Source organism: Mirounga angustirostris, unplaced genomic scaffold (genome assembly GCF_029215605.1).
Source record: "Mirounga angustirostris isolate CCGP_5_RB_7025 unplaced genomic scaffold, mMirAng1.0.hap1 SCAF_12, whole genome shotgun sequence".
Lineage (NCBI taxonomy): Eukaryota > Metazoa > Chordata > Mammalia > Carnivora > Phocidae > Mirounga > Mirounga angustirostris.
In genome coordinates this window covers 105,338,765-105,361,499 of record NW_026991720.1, presented here as the reverse complement: position 1 = coordinate 105,361,499, position 22,735 = coordinate 105,338,765, and the positions used below count along the sequence as shown (strand labels likewise).

At 53.6% G+C, this 22,735-nt stretch overlaps 1 protein-coding gene across 6 annotated transcripts; it reads right to left on the bottom strand.

Moving 5' to 3' along the window:
* Positions 1 to 12,585: 12,585 nt before the first annotated feature.
* On the bottom strand, positions 12,586 to 22,686 carry DDX56 (DEAD-box helicase 56). 6 transcript variants are annotated; one of them, XM_064575544.1, is made up of 14 exons: positions 20,178 to 22,686; positions 19,941 to 20,102; positions 19,313 to 19,473; positions 18,992 to 19,162; positions 18,823 to 18,913; positions 17,685 to 17,929; positions 17,263 to 17,382; positions 16,562 to 16,675; positions 16,383 to 16,477; positions 15,453 to 15,652; positions 15,234 to 15,323; positions 14,852 to 14,957; positions 13,295 to 13,365; positions 12,586 to 12,885 (listed from the first exon to the last, which is right to left on the bottom strand). In XM_064575544.1, the coding sequence occupies exons 1-14, from the start codon at positions 20,235 to 20,237 to the stop codon at positions 12,808 to 12,810; spliced, it is 1,764 nt and encodes a 587-aa protein (XP_064431614.1). In that variant the 5' UTR covers positions 20,238 to 22,686; the 3' UTR covers positions 12,586 to 12,807. The 6 variants fall into 6 exon arrangements, with proteins under 6 accessions (XP_064431614.1, XP_045720953.2, XP_064431615.1 ...); XM_045864997.3 differs by having other exon boundaries at positions 15,453 to 15,526; positions 20,178 to 21,912; XM_064575543.1 differs by lacking the exon at positions 12,586 to 12,885 and adding an exon at positions 12,923 to 13,066.
* Positions 22,687 to 22,735: the final 49 nt, after the last annotated feature.

Below are 22,735 nucleotides of genomic sequence, written 5' to 3'. Positions count from 1 at the left end.
GTCGCTTAACCGACTGAGCCACCCAGGCGTCCCTCTTGTAATCTTTTTGATTTAAAGTCTATTTTGTCCGGTATTAGTATGACTACCCCTAGTCTCTTTTGGTAACATTTGCATAGAATATCTTTCTCCATCCTTTCACTATCAACCTGTGGGTTTATTTGGATCTCAAATGAGTCTCTTGTAGACAGCAGAGTTGGATATTTTCTTACCCATTCTGTCAACTTTTGACTTTTTATTGGACAGTTTAATTCATTTACATTTAAAGTACTTTAAATGTAGTAACTTAAAAAAGGAGGGACTGGGCACCAGGATGGTGCAGTTGGTTAAGCATCCGACTCTTGGTTTCAGCTCAAGTCCCGATCCCAGGGTCATGAGATCAAGCCCGTGTCTGGCTCTATGCTCCGCATGCAGTCTGCTTGGGATTCTCTCCCTTCCTTTCCCTCTGCACCTCCAGCTCATGCTCTAATAATTAAAAAAAGAAAAGAAAAGAAAAGGAGGGACTTACTTCTGTCAGTGTGCATTCTGACTTCATGTCATTTGTTTTCAATATACCCTATAGCTTTTTGTCCTCATTTTCTGCATCCCTGTCTTCTTTTATGTTTAAGTTTTATTTTACAGTGACATGTTTAAATTCCTCTCTCATTTCCTTTTCTGTATATTCTACAGCTATTTTCTTTGTGGTTGCCATGGGGATTACATTTAACATTCTGAAGTTATAACACTCTGATCTGAATTTATACCAGATTAATTTCAAAAATATACAAAATCTCTGCTTCTTTACAGCTCTACCCCACCTCTTTCAGTTCCTGGTATCACAAAATTACACCTTTATACATTATGTGCCCAAAACATAAGCTTATCATTCTTTTTTTTTTTTAAGATTTTATTTATTTATTTGAGAGAGAGAACACATGAGGGGGGATAGGGTCAGAGGACAAAGCAGACTCCCTGCCGAGCAGGGAGCCCGACGTGGGACTCGATCCAGGGACTCCAGGATCATGACCTGAGCCGAAAGCAGTCGCTTAACCAACTGAGCCACCCAGGTGCCCATAAGCTTATCATTCTTTAAAATGCCTTAGTCTCTAGGGACGCCTGGTGGCTCAGTCCGTTGGGCGTCTGCCTTTGGCTCGGGTCATGATCTCGGGGTCCTGGGATCAAGTCCTGGGTTTGGCTCCCTGCTCGGCGGGGGGTCTGCTTCTCCCTCTCCCTCTGTCTGCCCCTCCCCCTGCTTGTGCTCTCACATGCACTGTCTCTCAAATAAACAAAATCTTTAAAAAAAATAAAATGCCTTAGTCTCTTAAATTATGCAGAAAACAAGATTTGGGTTGACAAAACAAGATATTCTGACTTTTAATTGTTAACTAATAATTGTTTTTTAATTTAAATTTATTAGTTTATTAAATCATGTAGAAAACAAAAAGTGAAAGTACAAACCATTGTTACAATGAAATAGCTTTTATAATTACCCCTGTATTTACCTTTATTGAGAACTTTTTTTCTCCTCATGGCTTTAAGTTACTGTCTAGTGACCTCACTTCACTTTGCAGAACTTTATTAGCATTTCTCACAGGGCAGGTCTAGTGGTTACAAAGTCCATCAGGGTTTGTTTAACTGAGAATGTCTTAATTTCTCCCTTACTTTTGAAGGACAGTTTTTCCAGATACGATTCTTGTTCATACTTATTTTTTCTTTTGCATTTTGAATGTATCTGCCTGCTGCCTTCTGGCCTCCAAAGTTTCTGATGAGAAATTTGCTGATAATCTTTTTGAGGATCCCTTGTATGAGATGATTTTCTCTTGCTGCTTTCAAGATTATCTCCTTGGCTTTTGTAAATTTGACTGTAATGTGTCCTGGTGTGTGTCTCTTTGAGTTCATCTTGGAGTTCACTGAGTTTCTTGGATGTCTATATTCATGCCTTTCATCAAGTCTGGGAAGTTTTCAGCCATTATTCAAATATTCTCTCTGCGCCTTTCTCTCTTCTCCTTTTGGGACTCCCATGATGGGTGTGTTAGTATGTTTGCTGGTGTCCTACAGGAGGCTCCATCTGCTTTTCTTCAATCCTTTTTCTTTCTCCTCCTCAGACACAGTAAATCCCATTGTCCTGTCTTTAAGTTCAGATTCTTTCTTCTGCCTGTTCAAATCTGCCTTGAATTCCACTAGTGAATTTTTCATTCCAGTTATTGTACTTTTCAGCTCCAGAATTATTTTTTTATTTTTTTATTTTTTATTTTTTTAAAAGATTTTATTTATTTATTTGAGACAGAGAGAATGAGAGAGACAGAGAGCACATGAGAGGGGGGAGGGTCAGAGGGAGAAGCAGGCTCCCTGCTCGGCAGGGAGCCCGATGCGGGACTCGATCCAGGGACTCCAGGATCGTGACCTGAGCCGAAGGCAGTCGCTTAACCAACTGAGCCACCCAGGCGCCCCCAGAATTATTTTTTAGGTTCTCTATTTCTTTATTGGTATTTCCATTCTGTTCACACAATATTTTCTTGACTTTCTCTACATCTTTCTTTAGTTCTTTGAACATCTTTAAGACAGTTGTTTTAAAGTATTTGCTTAGTATGTCTTCCATTAGGTCTTTTTCAGAGTTTCTGTTGATTTTTTTTTTCTTTGAATGGGCCATCCTTTCCTGTTTCTTTGTATGCCTTGTGATTTTTATTGTAGTTGCACACTGGACATTTGACTCTAATAATGAGATAACTCTGGAAATCAGCTTCTTTTCCTTCTACAGTTTATTGGGTTTGTTTGATTACCTTAGGCTGTCTCTGTGTCAAGGATCAGCCTGAGGCAAGAATGTAATGTCTACTCAGGTCTTTTCTGAGGCTTTCCCTGGGCATGTGCACAGTCACTTTCTAACTTCCCTGTATATGCACTTGTTTTTGAAAGTCCCAATTCTTAACGTCTAGCTCTTGAAAGGGGAAAAAGCAAAAAATGAAGTGGAGGAATGAAGGTGCCCTGGCCCTCTAGATCCCCCGGAAGTCACTTCAGCTGGACAGGAGAGGCTCTCAACAATGGGGGAGGGGTGGCAACAGCAATAACCGGCCGCCTGCCCCTGTGTCTGCACCTCCATGATCAGAAGCAGCAATAGCTGTCAGAGCAGAGATCTCTGGTATTTGGAGGACGGGGTTCTTTTTGCCCACTGTGGCTCCCACAAGCTGTGCAAGCTGCTTCCAGATCGTGTGCATAATGCCTGCCAGGGGTCTAGGAGCGCAAGAGGGTAAATGCTACTGTGCTGAGAGCTGAAATTGACCAAGTTAACTGCAAATTTCCCCTGGAAGTTGCAAGCTTTCAACCAACTCCAGAGTTACAGAACAGTTACATTGGAAAGATTCTGCCAGCGCAATCGTCCAACTGCGCCATCTTCCCAGAGTCCTCTTTTCCCAACATGAAGGCTTTTGTTTTCCTCACTAAAGGGTATGTACGCAGCTGGCCCAGTACTCTAGTCTTCCTTCTTTCTCACGGCCCTACACATAGATGGGATGTCTGGAGCAATAGCAACCGTCTTGTGGTCTTGAGGCATCAAACATGAAGAAAATGGCAGGATGTATAAGATTGCAGAGGGAGGGGCGCCTGGGTGGCTCAGCCGTTAAGCGTCTGCCTTCAGCTCGGGCCATGATCCCAGGGTCCTGGGATCGAGCCCCGCATCGGGCTCCCTGCTCCGCGGGAAGCCTGCTTCTCCCTCTCCCACTCCCCCTGCTTGTGTTCCTTCTCTCGCTGTGTCTCTTGCTGTCAAATAAATAAATAAAATATTAAAAAAAAAAAAAAAAGATTGCAGAGGGAGTGACATCAGCAAAGTGATGGACTAGGAAGCTCCAAGCTCTTGTTTCCCCACAGAAACATTGAAAGAAAAGAAAAGAAAACAAAACAAAACAAAAGAGTTGGGGCGCTTGGGTGGCTCAGTCAGTTAAGCACCCAACTCTTGATTTCAGCTCAGCTCATGATCTCTAGGTTGTTAGATCAAGCCCATGTTCAGCATGGAGCCTGTTTAAGATTCTCTCTCTCCCTCTCTCCCTCTGCCCCTTCTCCCTGCAAAAGACAGTAAGAACTGTCAGAACCAACCTCATGGGAGCTCTGGAAAACAATCCAAGGTCTACACGGCAAAAAGCAAAGGCTCAGCCTCGAAAAATAACATCTTCAAAACAGTGGGAAGGTTTGTGGTGTTTTTGCTCACCCTTGCCCCACTCCCTCCCTGGCTTGGTGGAGGCCTTGGTTTTGATGGCAGCGCAATTATCTAATTCCCTCCTTCTAATCAGAGGGAGCAGAGCCAGGCTTCTTTGCACATTATTGTGTAGATATGTTCTCCCCTGTCTCAGGAACCTAAAGGACTGATGCAAGGCACTCATCTCTTTTTTGCCTGATGCAGGACTCAAGTGGGCAGAGCAGCAGCCGCTGTTCATAAAAGACACCTGGGGCAAGGGATTATGGGTGGAGACATACAGTGGATTATCTAAAGCCCAGAGGAGAAGCTTGGAAAGTTAGGACATTCAAAAGCAGCTGTGTATACAGGGGTATTTAGAAAGCCCCATGCATGCAGAGCAAAAGACAAATACTCAGAAAAGACCTGCAAAGACCTAGAACTTTCACCCTGGCTGATCCTGAGGCTCACAGCAAGCCTCACTAAATGTTAAAAGAGAGCTCCAGCACTGAGCCAATCTGAAAAGGATGGGAAAGAAGGGGTTTGTTTGTTTGTTTTCCTGTGTGTGTGTGTGTGCTCATGCCGCGCGCGCATGCACACATTTTGTTTGTTCAGTTCCTGGTATTTAAGGAAACCTCTGCCAAATATTGGCTGAATATGAGTTAAAGGAGCAGAGACTACAGTGAACACACACAAGGAATAGTCTTTGCAAACGCAATTTGGAAAAGTATCAAAATTAACAGACTACTACAGCCTTCAACAATAAAAACAAACACAAAGCAAATGCTGGAGAAGAAGAATCTTATTTCCAGAATTACCACATTATAATAGTCAAATGTCCAGTTCTCAACAAAAAAATGACTGTGTACAAAAAAATAAGCAAAATATGTCCATTCAAAGGAAAAAAAATAAATTGATAGACACCATTCCCAAGGAAGCCCATAGACAAAGACTTAAAAAGCCATCTAAAATACGCTCAATAAGGCAAAGGAAAAAGGTGCAAAGACTAAAGGAAGCCAAGAAAACCACGTATAAATGAAATGATGTTATCAACAAAAGATAGAAAACCTAGAGAGACACCACAAAGAAACTCTAGAGCTGAGAAATACAACACCTGGAATGAAACCTTCACTACAGGGTTCAACAGCAGGTATGAGCAGGCAGAGCAAAGAATCCATGAGCTCAAAGACAGAATAATTGAACCAAACAAGTCATGAGGAGCAGAAATTGAAAAAAAAAAAAAAAAAAAGCATGAAAAAAAGTGAACACAGTCTAAGGGACTTCAGAACACTATCAAGTAAAGTAACATATGCATCATGGGAGTCGAGGAAGGAGAAGAGGGAGAGAAAGGTTATTCAAAGGAAAATGACTGAAAACTCCCCCAAATTTGATGAAAGATGTGAATGTATAAATCCAAAATGCTCAATGAATTTCAAGTAGGATAAATACAGAGACCCACATCATGAAAACACAATATACCAAAACTTAGGGGAAACCAGTGCTGAGAGGAAATTTTATAGCTATAAATGCATACCAAAAAAAAAAAAAAAAATTCAAAAGAAAGAAACATCTCAAATCCATAGCCTAGTTGTATACCTTACAGAACTAGAAAAGCAAGAACAAACTAAACCCAAAACTGGCAGAAGGAAGGAAATAATATAGATTAGAGCAGAAACAAACAAGATAGAGAACAGAAAACAGAGAAAATCAATGAAACTGAGTTAGGTCTTCAAAAAGAACAATAAAATTGATACCTAAAGGACTGAGGTAGACTAAGAAAAAAAAGAGACGACTCAAATAATTAATTAAATCAAAAATGAGAGAAACCATTACAACAAATTTTAGAGAAATAAAATGGGTAACATGAGCATACTACAAACAACAGATTAGATACCTCCATGAAATAGATAAATTTATAGAAACACATAGCCTGCCAGATTAAATGATGAAGAAATAGAAAATCTGAACAAACTTACAATAGTTAAGAGATGAATCAGTAACCAGAGCCTTTCCAACAAATAAAAGCCCAGGACCAGATAGATGGCTTTACTGTGGAACTCTAACAAATATTTAAAGAAGAATTATCACCAATCCTACTTAAACTCTTCAAACAAACCAAAGAGGAGGGAACACTTCTTAACTCATTCTATGAGGTCAGCATTACCTTGATAATAAAGCCAAACAATGGCATCACAAGAAAAGAACATTAGGCCAATATCCCTTATAAACACAAATGCAAAAGTTATCAACAAAACACTAGCAAACCAAATCCAACAGCACATAAGAGGATTGTTACATCATGACCAAGTGCAATTTATCCCATGAATGCACAGGTGGTGCAACATAAGAAAATCAATCGGTATAATATATCACATTGATAGAATAAAGGGGAAAAGTCACATAGTTATTTCAACTGATGCATACAAGGTATTTGACAGAATCAAAGACCCTTTCATCATCAAAAACACCAGGAAATAGGGGGCATCTGGGTGGCTCAGTTGGTTAAGCATCTGACTCTTGATTTCAGCTCAGGTCATGATCTCAGGGTCATGAGATCGAGCCCCATGTTGGGCTCCACACTCAGAGCAGAAGACTCCCTCTTGAGATTCTTTCCTCCTCCCTCTCCCTCTCCTCCCCCACCACTCTCACTCTCTAAAATAAACAAACAAACAAAATCTTTTAAAAAACCCCACACACTAGAAATAGAAGGGAACTTCCTCAACGTGATAAAGGACATCTATGAAAATCCCATAGCAAACATCGTAATGGTGAGAGGCTGGGAGTTTCCCCCTCAGATCAGGACAAGACAAAGATGCCTTTCAGCACTGCTATTTGACATCGTACGGGATGTTCTAGCCAGATCAGGTAGGTAAGAAACAGAAGGCATCCAAACTGGAGAAAACAAAGTAAAACTATCTCTATTCACAGATGACATAATCCTATATAAAGAAAATCTCGAAAATTTTTACAAGAAAGTTACCAGAGCTAATAAACAAATTCAGGGAAGTTGTACTGAAAATATCAGTTGCACAAAGATCAGTTGCATTTTTATACACCAACAGTAAACAATCTGAAAAGAAAATGGAGAAAAGAATTCCATCTGCAATAACATCAAAGAGAATCAAATAGGAATAAATTCAAGGAGGTAAATTACTTATACACTGAAAACTACAAAACATCACTGAAAGAAATTAAAGAAGGCACAAATGATGGAAAGACATCTCATGTTCCTTGACTGGAAGACTTATTGTTAAGATGTCCAGACACCCAAAGCCATCTACAGATTCAATGCCGTTCCTATCCGAATCCCAAGGACGCTTTTGCAGGAATGCATATGGAAACTTGAGGTGCCCCAAATATCCAAAACAATCCTGACAAACAAGAACAAAGTTGGAAAACTCATACTTCCTGTTTCAACAATTACTACAAAGTTACAGTTCTCAAAATGAGTGTGGCACTGGAAGGACAGACATAGAGACCAGGGATGGGCTTTTCAACACAAGGTGCTGGGAAAACTGGATGTTCATATACACAAGAATGAGGTTGGATTGTTACCTCTCACCACAGACAAAATCTAACTCAAAACAGATCAAGATCTAAATGAAGGGGGCGCCTGGGTGGCTCAGTTGGTTAAGCGACTGCCTTCGGCTCAGGTCATGATCCTGGAGTCCCAGGATCGAGTCCCGCATCGGGCTCCCTGCTCAGCAGGGAGTCTGCTTCTCCCTCTGGCCCTACCCCTCTCAAGCTCTCTCTCTCTCTCATTCTCTCTCTCAAATAAATAAATAAAATCTTTAAAAAAAAAAAAGATCTAAATGAAAGAGGTAAAACTGTAAAACTCTGAGAAGAAAGGGGATGTCTTCATGATGTTGAATTTGGCAATAGTTTCTATGCTAGAATATCAAAAGCACAGGCAAAAGAAAAAATAAATTAGAATTCATCAAAGTTGAAGCGCTTTGTGCATCAGAGGACACCATCAAGAAAATGCAAAGGTAACCCACAAAGTGGGAGAAAACATTTGCAAAACACGTATCTGATAAGGGATTAATATCCAGAATATATAAAGAGGACCTGAAATTCAAGAGCCAAACCACCCACTCAATTTAAAAACGGGCAAAAGACTTGAACAGACTTCTTGCCAGAGAAGGCGGTGAGCACATGAAATGTTGCTCAGCATCGTTAGTCACGAGGATAATGCAAATCAAATGACAGGGCGACACCGCCTCAGGCCCATCAGGCTGTTACTAAAGCAATGGAAGATACCAAGCCTTGTCAAGGACGTGGAGAAATGGGAGCCCTCAGGCACTGCTGGTGGGAACGCCGTGTGGCAGGTCCTTAAAAGGTTCAACACAGAACGCTCATGGCAGCAAGCCGGAGACAAGCCAGGTGGCCGTCAACAGAAGGGGTAAAACGTGGCATACGTATGCCACGGACCGCTACCCAGCCACAGAACAGAATGAAGTCTGACAAGCTCCTACACAGATGGACCTCAAAGACGTGAGGCTGAGTGCAAGGAGGTCACAGAAGGACACACCGCGTGACTCCGCGTGCACGAGGTCCCCAGAGCGGTCAGATCCACAGGGAGAGCAGAGTGGGCGGCGCCAGGGGACGGCACGGGGGGCTGGGGTTTCAAGGGGACAGAGCTCCCGTTCGGGGACATGAGAACCTTCTAGACCCGGACGGTGGAGGCCGCACAGCAACGTGAGTGTGCTCCATGCCACGGAACCTCACACTTAAAATGATGAAGACGATACATTTTATATATGTTTTGCCACTTGAAAAAAAAAAAGATGGCAAAGGAGATGGAAGAACTTGGGCCTCTAATGGCAGAGGGACGGTCTGCAGCCTTCCGGACACCTGAGAAAGGAGCCACCCCTCGTGTCCACCCGCCATCTGGCGTCTGTCCCTGCAGTCGTGTGCACTCTGAAGTCACATGCAGGGAGACCGCCGCCCCCTCCCGCCTGGCTTCCAGTGCACCCACTACCAGTGCTCTGCAGGCCCTCGACCTCCCCAGCCCGGTGTCTCTGCGCGGGGCTTGCTCTGGGCGTCCAGAGGGTTTCAGCGGCAGCCCTGGCTGCTGCCCAACACGTCGGTGGCGCCGCCCCCCAGAGGGACCACCTAAATTGTCTCTGCTCTTTGCCAGACACCCTGCAAGTGCGTATCACCCCTGGTTGAGAACCAGTCCCCCCACTTTTTTTTTTTTAAGATTTTATTGGTTTGCCAGAGAGAGAGAGAACACGCACCCAAGCAGGGGGAGCCGCAGGCAGAGGGAGAAGCCGGCTCCCGGCTCAATCCCAGGACCCTGGGATCATGACCTGAGCCGAAAGCAGATGCTTAACCCACTGAGGCCCCCAGGCGTCCCAAGAACCACAGGCCTATGGAAGCTAAGCCCACTAATCTGCTCACTGCTCTCCATGCACCCTGCTGGTCCCCTCCTCCCAGCTCTGCTGCGACCCCACAGGTTTTCCCAGTTCCTGCCGGTCCTTCACCGCTCACACCAAATCCTCCATCGGTGGGGGGATGGGGGGGACCTCAATCACCACCCCAGGCCCCAGATGGCTTCCCTTGCTCCAGCCATCATAGCACTTGGCCTGTTGCCCTCTGTGTTTTGCTCTGGGAGGCTAAGTTCCTGGTTCCAGGGGGCAGGGATCCTTAATACGTGTAAGGGTCCAATCTACACATTTCAGTGAACACATTAGATTGTTTGTCCCTGGAGCTCAGCAGCAGTCAGGCTGTCTGGTCCTTTGTCCCTGCTTCCTGGTGGGGCAGCCACCAGCATCTTGGGAAGCTGCTTCTCCAGGCCCTGCTGAGGTGGGGAAGGGCCTGCAGGCCCACGGAGAGGGTGACCCAGAGGCCAGCAGTGTGCTTTATAGAACCCCTCCATGGACAATACCCCAGATCCCTCCCAAGGGCTCCCTGGAAGGGGCAGGTGGGCAGCCCAGACAATCTGCCCCTCACTGCTGCCTCCATAAGCACCTCTGGCCCACCTCCAGGACCCAGAAAAGATCTTAGATCTCAATACGCCAAGATGTGGGCAGGACTAAGAACACAGAGGCCAAACCACCAAGCGGGGGCTGTCAGGACTGGAGCCAGGTGTCCAGGCTGAGTGGGGACAAGGTCTGGAAAGCTGAAGCTAGATGCTTACTCTCTACTTGACAAGCATCATGTGGCTCCTCACGTTCTTACCAGCCCTGTGAGCTGGGTGGGTGTCTTCACGGGGGCCCCCGTCCATGGTGGTCCCTCTGGGCACCACCACCTCTGGGGCCGATGAGTTGGATGGTGAGCTGTAAGACCCAAAGGAGCCCCGAGAAGGGGTCTGAAGCAGGGTCCGCAGGTGGGGGAACCGCCCCTGTCCAGGGAGCAGATGAGTGTAGGAAGGGATGGGCCTCTGACTTCACCAGAAACCAACAGCCTTGGCAACCAGCCCCAGCCTGGGGCAGCCCCACAGTCTCCACCCTGAGTCACAGAGGGGACATGTAGGGCGCGTCCAGGCTGTTGTGTCAGGGGGCAGAGTCCAGCCTGGTCAGTACATCCTTTTCGTCTTTCTCCTTTTAACTGGAAATAGTCAAGAGCCTCAGGCACCAGGGATAGTCTCAGGGAAGAGCTTGATCCTTTTAGGAGTCCCGGCTGGGCAGCAAGGCACTTGGCCCACCCCTGCCTCCAGGCCTCGCTGGCCAGGGTGGACAGCAGGCCAGAGACGAGCTTCGTGGGGTCAAGGCAGTATTAGGGACACACAGAAGAGGGTGCCCAGCCCAGGCGGGGAGTCAGCAAGACTCGCTGGAGGAGGATGCACCCCAGCAAGGGCGCGTCCAAATTTAGCCAAGATCACCCATCCAGATACCGATCTCAGATAAATAATGAATAATTTTTTAGTGTATCACAAATACTGCATGGGACACTCTTCATCATTGCACCTCACAGATGAAGATGAGGCTCAGAGAAGGGATGGGACAGGGCTGAGCGGAGCTCGCTCACCTAGGGTTCCAGAGTGGCGTCCACTCTGTCCCTCAGCCGGGTAGCACTGGCCTGGCTTGCTTTTTGCGAGCCTCAGCTTCCCAATCTGTAGAATGGGATGGGTGTGTAGGCATTCAGGCCTCTGTGACTGGGGCGTGAGGGGCACCCTGCGCAGAGCCACCCCCGGGGGTGTGGAGGCTGCCTGACCTCATGGCGTGTCCCAACACAGGATCGCTGGCGTGGGTCACTTGACCCCGCTCACAGATGAGACCCCGGGAGGAAGCCGAGACAAGTGAGGGGCCTCCCTGGTAGCCAGGCTGGGCTAGCACACTGAAGAGCCGCCGGTGTGGCTGCTCCTGGCCTGGCCGCAGGGACTGCAGGTGGGCTGGCGGGCGAACAGACACCGAGCTGCTGTCCTGAGAGGGTGTCTGCCCAGCAGTGCCTGGCCCCCTCCCCAGAGGACGAGCACTGCTGGTTTCCAGGTACGCACGGCTGTGATCCACTCCAGAGACCGGTGAGGCAGGACATCCTGACGCTTCCTCCCGGTGGCGGGGCGGAGAGAGAAGGCAAGCATTTGGCAGGGGCACCTCCCTGCATGAATTCCACCTGACTGCCTGCCACTGCCCCCGGAGACCAAAGTGCCTGGAGCAGCGAGCGCCCCCGAGTCACCAATCCTCAGCAGATGCGGGGGTTAGCTAGTCGGAAATGCGCCTGAGCGCTTCCTGCTCTGGGTCCAGAGGTTTCTAGGGACACGGTGTTCTCCCACCCATTATCACCGCGGCTGCTGGCCTATCTGATCAGGGTGCTCCTCTGCTTGAAAACCACCTGCCCATTTCTTTATCTTCAGGCTCCTCGCCTGCCTCACAGAGCAGGTGGGACGGTCCACTGGGGACTGAAGCCCAGCAGCCTGGTGGCTCCAGGCCTGCTGAAACCCCAGTGGCCCACCCGGGCTCGCTAGCAGAGCCCCGCCTGAGCAACCCCGTCGCAAACCGCGGCGACCCAGAAACCCTCAAACACAACAGGAGCGGGAAATGTTGAGACCTCACCCACCCCAAGCACTATCACATCGGAACAGCAAGCGGAAGCACAGCCTCCTCGCAAAGCCCACAAGCAGGTGACGGTAACGCCAGGACTCCGCACCCTCGAGACCCCTGCCTTCTGACACCAGGACCTGCTGGCTCAGCGAGGAGCATCCAACAGTGAGTGCACGCATCCCACCACCACGCCCGCGCATACGGAACACCAAATAAGCCTACAGGGAGCGGGGCGGGAACACAGGAGCCGGTCCCCCTGGCTCGGGGGCGGAGACGCCTGGATTTGGACGTGGAGGTATGGGGCTCCTAGCTGGAAGGCTCACCGTCCCCGAGCTTCAGGGGAGGGAGGCCGGTCGGTCTGGCCGGCAGTGGGCTGGGCCAGAGACCCAGATGAGCCGCGGCCCCGCCTCACAGCCGACCTCTGCTGGCCGGGCGGCCGCCACACACACCAGGCAGAAAGCATCAGGGAAGCGGTTTAATTCCCAAGGTTCCCAGGGACGGGTATCCCTTCCTACTTGCAGGAAGCCCGAGCCACGACGGCTGGAGTCTATTAGGCGAGCAGGGCAGCACCGTGGGCCTGCTCCGGAATCCAGTCCAGCCAGGCTGGGAGGCTGGCGCCCGCACCCTGCTCAACGCTCAGCCTGGGAAGCGGCCCAGGGAGCCAGCGACGCTGTGCAGACGACCTCAGGAAGACACGGCTGTGGGTCCGCTTCTCTCTTTTCTGTGCCTGAAGCTGCGCAGGGGATTCTGGGTCTTGGCCTTCTGCAGGGCAAAGCTGCAGGTTAGCTGGGCGCACCAGACGTCTGTCTGCCCAGACTCAGGGAGGTGAGAGGTGTGGCCCCTTGGCAAGGCCCTGCAGGCCACGAGCCGAGGACAAAAGCTGCCGCTGCCACCATCTGTGGCCCACTAAACACGTTCTTCCTCCCACTGCCTGGAGCAGAGCCTGGGCAGTGAGGACAGAAGAGCAGACCATCCTGTGTTCCTGAAGCTGCCTGGGGGTGGCCCAGGGAGTGTCCAGCCCCCCCGACTTTGCCCCTCAACCCCAGAGTCTGGGGCCAGGCCTTAGGGCCTTTCCCCTCCCTCCCAAAGGCAAGGTGCATGCGCACCCCGATGACAACGGATGAGGGAGGAGGGGAGCCCCGCAGCACGGCCAAGGCCCTGGGGTACATACCTTGACCTTCTTGGAGGCCAGCTTCTTCCGCTTCTTGTGAGGGTGGACGAGGCCGCGCAGAGCAGGGGGAACTAGAAAAGGCACAGACTCAGCAGCTGCCACGACCCCTCGCAGCCCACCCCCTCCAGCTGCACCCAGCGAGCCGCCCCGATTCTGACCAGGGCCCGGCACACCAGCCCCACGTCCGACGTGCCCAGGGCTGCAAGAATGGCCACCACCGGGGCGAGAGCACAGAAACTCGGGCTAAGTCGCTCCCCTGCTGCCTTTAAGCCGGCTGCAGTAAGCACGTGGCAGAAAAGAAACCTACGCATGTTTCTAAGAAAAAAAAAAAAAACACTGCTAAAATACAAGAGTCTCAGGGCTTCTGGGTGGCTCAGTTGGTTAAGCAACTGCCTTCGGCTCAGGTCATGATCCTGGAGTCCCAGGATCGAGTCCCGCATCGGGCTCCCTGCTCGGCGGGGAGTCTGCTTCTCCCTCTGACCCTCCCCCCTCTCATGTGCTCTCTGTCTCTCTCATTCTCTCTGTCTCAAATAAATAAATAAAATCTTTAAAAAAATAAAAACAAAAATAAAATAAAATACGAGTCTCTGTGTAATTCCTCTGGACACGGCCTGGTTACTGGTTCATCCCACACGGTACGCCTCTCCCCCCACGGCCTTCCAACCCCCTCAGGACGCCCTGTCAGCGCGGTCACCTGCGGCCCCTGAGGCCCCCGGCCTCACGCTCCTGCCAGAGACTTCACTCCTACGGGACAGAGGAAGGGGTGCCCTGCTCCCCATGGGGCCAACAGACTCCACCTGCCCCGCCCAGCCTCAGCTGGTGACTGGCCCCATGTCCTCCTGCAGGGGCGACAGCACCTCCCGCCCGTGCCCCCTTCCCCACCCCCACGGCTGCCTGACCACTTGATACAGCAGGAGCACCCGGCCTCCGAGCCGACTCTGCCCGCACCTGCAGCGCAGGGCTCTCCGTACTGCCTGCTTCCCGTGTCCCCAGCAGAGGGGGATCCCCGTCTCCACGGACCCCGGCGGCGCACGCCCACACATCCAAGCAGACGTGTCCCCAGCAGAGGGGGTCCCCGTCTCCACGGACCCCGGGGGCGCACGCCCACACATCCAAGCAGACGTGTCCCCAGCAGAGGGGGTCCCCGTCTCCACGGACCCCGGGGGCGCACGCCCACACATCCAAGCAGACGTGTCCCCAGCAGAGGGGGTCCCCGTCTCCACGGACCCCGGGGGCGCACGCCCACACATCCAAGCAGACGTGTCCCCAGCAGAGGGGGTCCCCGTCTCCACGGACCCCGGGGGCGCACGCCCACACATCCAAGCAGATGTGTCCGTGCTTCGCGTGTCCCCAGCAGACGAGGTCCCTGTCTCTACGGACCCCGGGGGTGCACGCCCACACATTCAAGCAAATGTGTCCGTGCTTCGCATGTCCCCAGCAGAGGGGGTCCCCGTCTCCACGGACCCCGGGGGCGCACGCCCACACATCTAAGCAGACGTGTCCGTGTGTGCTGGTGTGCACGCAGACCGCCCAGGCTCCGAGGTCCCATCTGCTCACCCAGGTAGTCAGGGACGTGGCCCAGGTGAGGCTTCACCACGGCAGGGTGCAAGGGCAGGTCATGCCGCAGCAGCTGGAGGTCCCGGGGGTTGTCTTCAAAGTACGTCTGCGGGGGAGACGGGCACACGGCAGGGTCAGTCTGCCTCCCGTGGCTCTGCGGGGGCCCTTGGGCAGGGGCGCTGTGCCCTCCCAGCGGTGCCACCGCTCTGGGCTCCCCCCTCCCTCAGGTGCCGCGTCTGCGGGGACACTGCCCTTCCTGAGGCAGCCACGCCCCACACGCTCTCCTCACAGGGCCCCACGCGGAGCCCCCCACCACGGCAACGTGTGCTGAGAACAGACTCCGCAGCGCTAATTCTGCATCCCCCACGATGCTGAGCCTCACCCTGAGCCTCTCTGAGTGCAGAAGCTCCTCCTTGATCTCCTTCAGCCTCGCCTCTCGAATGGCCTGTTTGGTCACTGAGCGCATGGCATCCTGGGTATGGACACCAAAGCTCAGGATGGGGGGCGGGGCACTGCCCTGTCCTCCCTGTGCCTGAGTGCTCAGCGGCGGGGGTCTGACCCAGGGGGACTCCCCCACCCCCAACCACGAGATCCCACTCACCCGGCAGCGGTAGCGGAAGCCCTCGATCTCCTCCATGCGGAACTGATAGGGAAGCAGGACGGGGGCCCCATTCTCTGTGGAGAGCAGGGCAGTGAGGGTCCCCTGAAGGTTCAGGGCGGGTCTACCGGAGGCCATCAGCTCAGAGGCCCCCGCAGGCCCTCCCTGGGACGAAGCAGCCCAGCACTCAGCCCACGCCTTCCCTGCGAGGAGCACGCATGGTGAAACAGCCGGGTCTCGTGCGCAGCCCGGGACAGCTGCTCCAACACGCTGCGGCTGGGCAGCCCGTCGTCCCCTGGGTGCCCGTCACAGCAGCCTCAGAACCCGCCCACCTACCCACTCTCCTCCCCCACGGCCACTCTGGACACTCGACATCCGTGACAAACCGGCGTCTCAGCGCAGCAGCAGCGCTCGCGCCCCCGCCAAGCAGCGTCCCGGCCCCTCTTCTGCACGATCCCACAGGGTCCTTCCCGGACCCCCAACACAAGCAGGACTGAGGCCCCTTTGGGGAGCCTCCTGGCTGGTGGGCAGCCCCACCCACGCCTCCTCTGCCAGCCGCTGCCCACAGCTCTAGAACAGCGCCAACTGCCTCAGCATCACCTCTGGAAGGCCCAGCGGGCGCCCGGACCTGGGCCTGGCAACTGGGGAGTCAGGGAAGGACCCCCCCGCCCCCCACTGGGCTCCCTCTCCCAGGGTCCCTGGGAGACACCACCAGCCCCATCCCCATCTCCCAAAACCTCTTCCCCTTCCTTAGCCCTTCTGCCTCTCGAGTCCGGACCTCGGCTTGCTCATCTGTGGGGGACCCTGCCTGCCCCCATGAGGCAGGGATGAGGATGGAGCAAGAAGAAGGCACAGGGCGGGGCTGAGCGGGAGGTGCTATCTCACCGCCACTGGGCCTAAGGCACTGTGGGAGGAGAGCGCGAGGGTTCTTACCTCCGCTGAGCAGCTCCTCGATCGTGCCCAGGTGGGACTGCTCAGTGGGCAGCACGAAGGTCAAAACCATGCCCGGGTTGTTGGCGCGCGCCGTCCTGCAGGAACAGACGGCCCAGTCTGAATCTCTGGCCCAGGGCCCGAGGTCCTGGTACCTGCCCACCACGCCCCAGCTCCCCTACCTGCCAGCTCGATGGATGTAGGCCTCAGGGGTGGGGGGCAGGTCAAAGTTGAGCACAGCAGACACGTGGTGGAAGTCTATGCCCCGGGCCACGCCTGCCTCCGGATCAGAAGCCCTGTGGGTAGACGTCCCAACATCAGACTGACCACCCCTCCTCCAGGCCAGCGATCTCAAGCCGTTTAATCAGCAAAATCACTTACTAAAGCCTTCCACAAGATCAGAGAAGTCTAATAGGTTGAACACCCTAAAATCAGAACTATCTCAGAAGCTGAGGTAGCAAGGGTGGCCGAACCCTCGCCCTGACCTCAGTGCCAGGGGAAGGACGGAACTCACCGCACCAAAGGACAACCTGAGAACCACCCCTAGCCAGACAGCCTGTTGGGCAGGCAGAGACTGGGGCTCCCGATTGCTTCGGAAACCTCCTCCTCACGGGTCACAGCTGCGTGTCCAGCACAGGATGCACATCTCCCCTTGTAGGACGACCCCCAACAACCCACTACGTTTGGCCCTTCCTGCTGCCTCAGGGTATGTGCACGCGCGCCCTTTGCTCTTCTCCAGACTTTGGCAGCCAAACGAGGCCCCACCAGCAGCCAGGCCCCAATGCTGGACCCCTTGCTCTGGGCATCTGGTTTCACCACCTTCCAAAAGACTGAGAAACAGTCTCCCTGCAGTGCACTGGGGAAGGGAGACACCAGCACTCACCTGTCCCCCTTGGATCCTCGGCCCCGACGCTTGCCCTTGACAGGGGCCCCCAGGACTTCGGCGTCGGTCGCTATGACACAGTCGTAAAAGCCCTGGTTGAACTGTGAAATGATGTGGCACCTACAGCCCAAGAAAGAGAAAGGCTCAGCCCCCAGAGCCAGTGGGAGGCTCCCCCCCACCGACATCATTACAACCGTCACTCTGACTCTTCCCTCTTCTCTAGCTCCGCTTCTGCATAACCTTCGTGCCTCAGCTCCTCGGCTGAAGACGAAGCAACGGCAGAAATCTCAGAGCCACGACACAGAAAGTCAGTGAGAATCGGTTGAGCCCACAGCCTGGCCTCCACCGCCCACTGAAGACACAGGAGCACCCCCTGCGTCTCCCCTTCCCATGTCTCAGCCGAGGGGTCAGGCCAGGTGCACCTGGAGCACAGCGGGAGCTCTCCATTGAGCACGCAGGTGGGGATGCTGAACTGCTCCAGGAACAGGCGCAGCCGGTAACTCCTCTCCAGAGTGTTGACAAAGAGCAGGGACTTGCCGCGGATCAATGACAGCTTGAGCAGGGCATAGAGCAGCAAGAACTTATCCTCCTGTGTCTGACAGACTACCTGGAACTGCCGCAGCTGGTCTGGCCCCGGCAGCTGGGACTCCTGCAGCTTGAGAGTCACCTGCAGGGAAAGAGCCCTGTGATCAGGAAAGAGGAGGAGACAGAAAAGGCTGCACGCTGCTGGCTCAAACCAGGGCACCCCGCGTCCCCTCCCACTGGGTGACGTGACAACTCAAAGTGCCCCAGCCGTTACGCTGCGCAGAGAACGTACGGTTACAACGTGCTGGGGGCACAGAACAGAGAAACACAGGGTAAGTGAGGAGGGAAGCCCTGCAGCAGCAAGCTATCAGGAGAGCCAAGTTCACGAACACAAGAGCTTTGGCCGTGCCACTCAAAGCAGCCTTTCTGACTCTCGGGGGTCCCTGCTTCGGCCTTTAGGTGAAGCATGTTTAAACCACGCCCAGCAGACATCTGCAATGATGTAACGACTGCAGACTGGTGGATGGGGGGGGGGTCTTGATGACCACCAGCTTCTAGTGCCTCAGAACCAGGGGGGTGGGCGCCTGGGTGGCTCAGTTGGTTAAGCGACTGCCTTCGGCTCAGGTCGTGATCCTGGAGTCCCGGGATCGAGTCCCGCATCGGGCTCCCTGCTCGGCGGGGAGTCTGCTTCTCCCTCTGACCCTCCCCCCTCTCATGTGCTCTCTCTCTCTCATTCTCTCTGTCTCAAATAAATAAATAAAATCTTTAAAAAAAAATAAAATAGGGCGCCTGGGTGGCTCAGTTGGTTAAGCGACTGCCTTCGGCTCAGGTCGTGATCCTGGAGTCCCGGGATCGAGTCCCGCATCGGGCTCCCTGCTCGGCGGGGAGTCTGCTTCTCCCTCTGACCCTCCTCCCTCTCCTGCTCTCTGTCTCTCATTCTCTCTCTCTCAAATAAATAAATAAAATCTTAAAAAAAAAAAAAAGAACCAGGGGGGCTACACGTCAGGGGCCCCGATGCTTCCGTAGCGCCCTTACTGGATTATGGAGTACCAGCTCCTTGAGTGCTTGGACGTCCTCGTTAAAGGTAGCCGACATCAGAAAAGCCTGATAAATCCGGGGCAGGTGACTAGAACAAAACAGAGCCGGTCAGCCTCCAGCTCCAGGCCCTAGTGTCTAGTCCCAGCTGCACACTCCCCTTCCTTACCAGAGCAGAGTTTTGAGTTCTTCCTCGAAACCAAAGGAGAAAAGAAGGTCAGCCTCATCCAGCACCAGCAGCTCCAGGGAGTCTCGCAGGACCAAACTGTTCTGCTGCAAGTGGTTCAAGATGCGCGATGGGGTCCCCACGACTATGTCGGGCTTCTCCATCAGCACAGCTCTGCAGGTGGGCAACACCTCCGTGTCAGAGAGTATGCAGCAACTCACACTGCACCCCGAGCGGCCCCGTTTGCTGCACACAAACCCAGCAAATCCAATCCTGCATCCCCGTGCAGGTTCACCCCTCTACGGCCCCGCGGCTCTCACCCACCGCTCAGAGGTTGAGTCTTCGGTAGCGGAGACGTTAGCCACCCGGATGTCCCGAGCGCAGTAGGCAGCCAGCTGCTGGATCATGGACCGGGCCTGCCGAGCCAGCTCCTTGGTGGGCACCAGGACGAGCCCCCTCACAGCCTGCTCCACTGCAGGGCCTGTCTGCAAGAGCACAAATGACAGACCTCAGCCAGCCAGCCCGCGTCCTCAGGGCCACCTAAGGCCCCCGACAATCTGACCGAACGGTGGGGCCTTCCACCAACCCCTCGCTGACTGCCACCCTCCCCAGAACAGAACAGAGGGCAGGACAGAGGGCTCTTTGCCCGGGCACTGACCCTCAAAAGACACAACTCCGCGGTCAGCACGTTACTGAAAATCCAACACCTAGAGCGCTGGACGTTCACGTTAATTCTACAAGCAAAACCGGGAGACCCGCCCGCTTTTTCCGGCAGGAGGAAGAAAAAGGGACGCGCTCGAGAAGGCGCCAAGAAGGATGACAGCAGCGCCGCGCCGGAGCCAGGCGACCCGAGCCCCGGCCCGGCGCGCTGCGCACAGCGGCATCCCGGGCCGGCCTTCGGGCGCGAGGCCGGCGGGAGCCCCGGCGTCCCCACCCCGCCGCCGCGACCCACCGCCTTCCTGTGGAGCAGCAGCTGCAGCACGGGAAGGGCATAGGCGGCCGTCTTCCCCGAGCCCGTGCGGGCCCGCGCCAGCAGGTCCTTCCCCTCCAGCGCCAGCGGGATGGCCTTCTCCTGGATCAGCGTGGGTCGCGACCAGCCCAGGTCGGCGACGGCCTAGGAGACACGACGCGCGGCTCAGCGCGCCGCCCCGCCCCGCCGCCACCCCCGGCCGCGCAGCACCCCCGGTACCTGCAGGAGCCGGGGGTCCAGACCCATGTGCTCGAAGCCCAGCGCCTCCGGGCCCGCCATGCCGCGGCTCTCCGGGGACGGCGCGCACGCACGGCAGGAAGCGCGGCGGCGCGTGGGCCGCCACCACCAATCAGCTTCGCGGGCGCCGCCCCTCCCGGAAGTGCTGGGGCCTAGGCTTCCGGCGTCCGGGCGGGGCTCCGCGGCTCCGCGGCTCCGCGGCTGCGCGGGGCGCGGGGCCCGGGGCCCGGGGTCTGCGGGAGGTCCCTCGCTGGCCGCCGCCGCCGCTCGTGCCCAGGGGCGGCTCCGGCTCTCCCTTCAGTCCGCGCGTCCTTGAGCAGCCTCGGCCTAGGAGCTGCGCCGGCACCCGCCGTGCCCTCCGAAGCTGGGTGCCCGGCGGGGGCGGCCCTGGGGGAGCCGGCACGGGGTCCAGGGGCACGGGCGGGGCTGTGGGTGCCCATCAGTTACCCGCACAGCTTAGCGAACAGTGAGGACTCCCGGTTCCCTGTCGCTGCCACAGCCAGTCCCCGTCAGCCCAGGGGCATAAAACAGCACGCACGCATGCCGTGGTTGGGCGGTTGCCTCGCAGGGTCTCGCTGGGCTGCAACCAGAACGTGGGCAAGCTGCACTCCCTTCTGGAGACTAGACGGGTGACTCCGTCCTTGCCTTGCCCTTTGCCCGATGGCCCACTTCCTTCCTCCCCCGAGCCAGCGACGGAGGCTGGAGCCCTCACGTCTCACCATGGCGACCTTCTGCCTCCACTTTTGATGAACCTTGAGATGACCCTGTTCTCACCCACATAATCCGAGATGATCTTTCCATTTTTTTTAAAGATTTTATTTATTTATTTGCGAGAGAGAATGAGATAGAGAGCACGAGATGGGGGAGGGTCAGAGGGAGAAGCAGACTCCCCGCCGAGCAGGGAGCCCGATGCGGGACTCGATCCCGGGACTCCAGGATCATGACCTGAGCTGAAGGCAGTCGCTTAACCGACTGAGCCACCCAGGCGCCCCTATGATCTTTCCATTTTAAAGTCAATCGATAGCAACCTTCATTCCCTTTTGCTTGCAAACCAGGCCTCACCACGACCCCCCCCCCCACCCCGCCGTCCCTCCGGTTTTTGTGGTAACGATGTCATACAGTCTAAGAAAGCAAGAATTTCAGAATAGAAGCAGGGTAGTATTGGGAGGAATATCAAAATTCCCTGAATGTAGCCAAACTTTCTAAAAACAACTTCCCTAGACCATGACGTATCTGTGATTGTCACACGGCAGCACGGAAATCCTCCCTGCAGCCGCCACCCGCTGGCCCATCCTCTGGCCAATGATATTCTACCTGCCCCATCAGTGGGACAAACGCCCCTTCCCATCAAACCTTGACAAGAGGAGAAACCCAGAACTTACCCACCTACTGGCAGAATCAAGATGCACTCAATTCTGTCTACAGCGGGACAGACCAAAGAAGGCTGCCCTGGCTCTCGGCGGTGGTTGCGTGCCCTCCCACAGCCAAGAACAGCCACAGTAACAGAGACAGGTTCCCTTCCAGACCTGTCCCATAGTCCCCGGGAACCTCAAGCCAGAGGCCCACACGGCTAACCAGTTCCAGGACCACCTCATTTTCCCTGGGTTCATTCTAACCTAAGAAAACTGAAAACCGGGGTGCCTGGGTGGCTCAGATGGTTGAGCGTCTGCCTTCGGCTCGGGTCATGATCCCGGGGTCCTGGGATCGAGCCCCGCATCCGGCTCCCTGCTTGGCAGGGAGCCTGCTTCTCCCTCTCCCTTTACTGTTCCCCCTGCTTGTACTCTCTCGCTCTATCAAATAAATAAATAAAATCTTCAAAAAAAAAAAAAAGGAAACTGAAAACCATCCTAAATACTCAAACTTCAGAGAATAGTCACTTATGGTTATTTCACCTTGTTGTACAGTTATACAACCACACAGAATTAGAAATATGAGAAACACTTAATTTAAAAAAATACTTTAAAAATACTAAATGTCAAAGCCTAGAAAACAAACTTTCATGTGTTTTTATGAGTAAAAATAGGTACATATATGAACTATATAGGATGTAAAGAAAAAGATTTCACCCTGTCAGTCAAATAAGTAGTGTATATTAAATAAATATGTATAATAAATAAAAGCATGAAATAAAAAGCCAAGAGCAGGCAATTTTTTTTGTTTCTAGTCTTTTGAGAGAGAGAGCACACAAGCCAGCTTGGGGAAGGGGGGCATAAGCAGGCTTCCCGCTGAGCAGGGAGCCCGATGCGGGCTCCATCCCAGGACCCTGGGATCATGACCTGAGCCAAAGGCAGACGCTTCACCGACTGAGCCCCCCAGGCAAAAGCAGGCAAGTTTAATACACAAGGGCAGAAGGGCAATGTACTAAGATGCTTCAGTGTAACTCTAGGGGCTGAGAAACAGGTACTTCATCTCCTCACGGGATTCCCGGCCGGTGGGCCTACGTGTCTGACCTCTGTGAGTGGCCATGCCACCGCACCCACGAACGCCCATCAGGCCAAACCCTGGCAGCAGGAGCCCCCCTGCTGACGCCCTCCCACTGC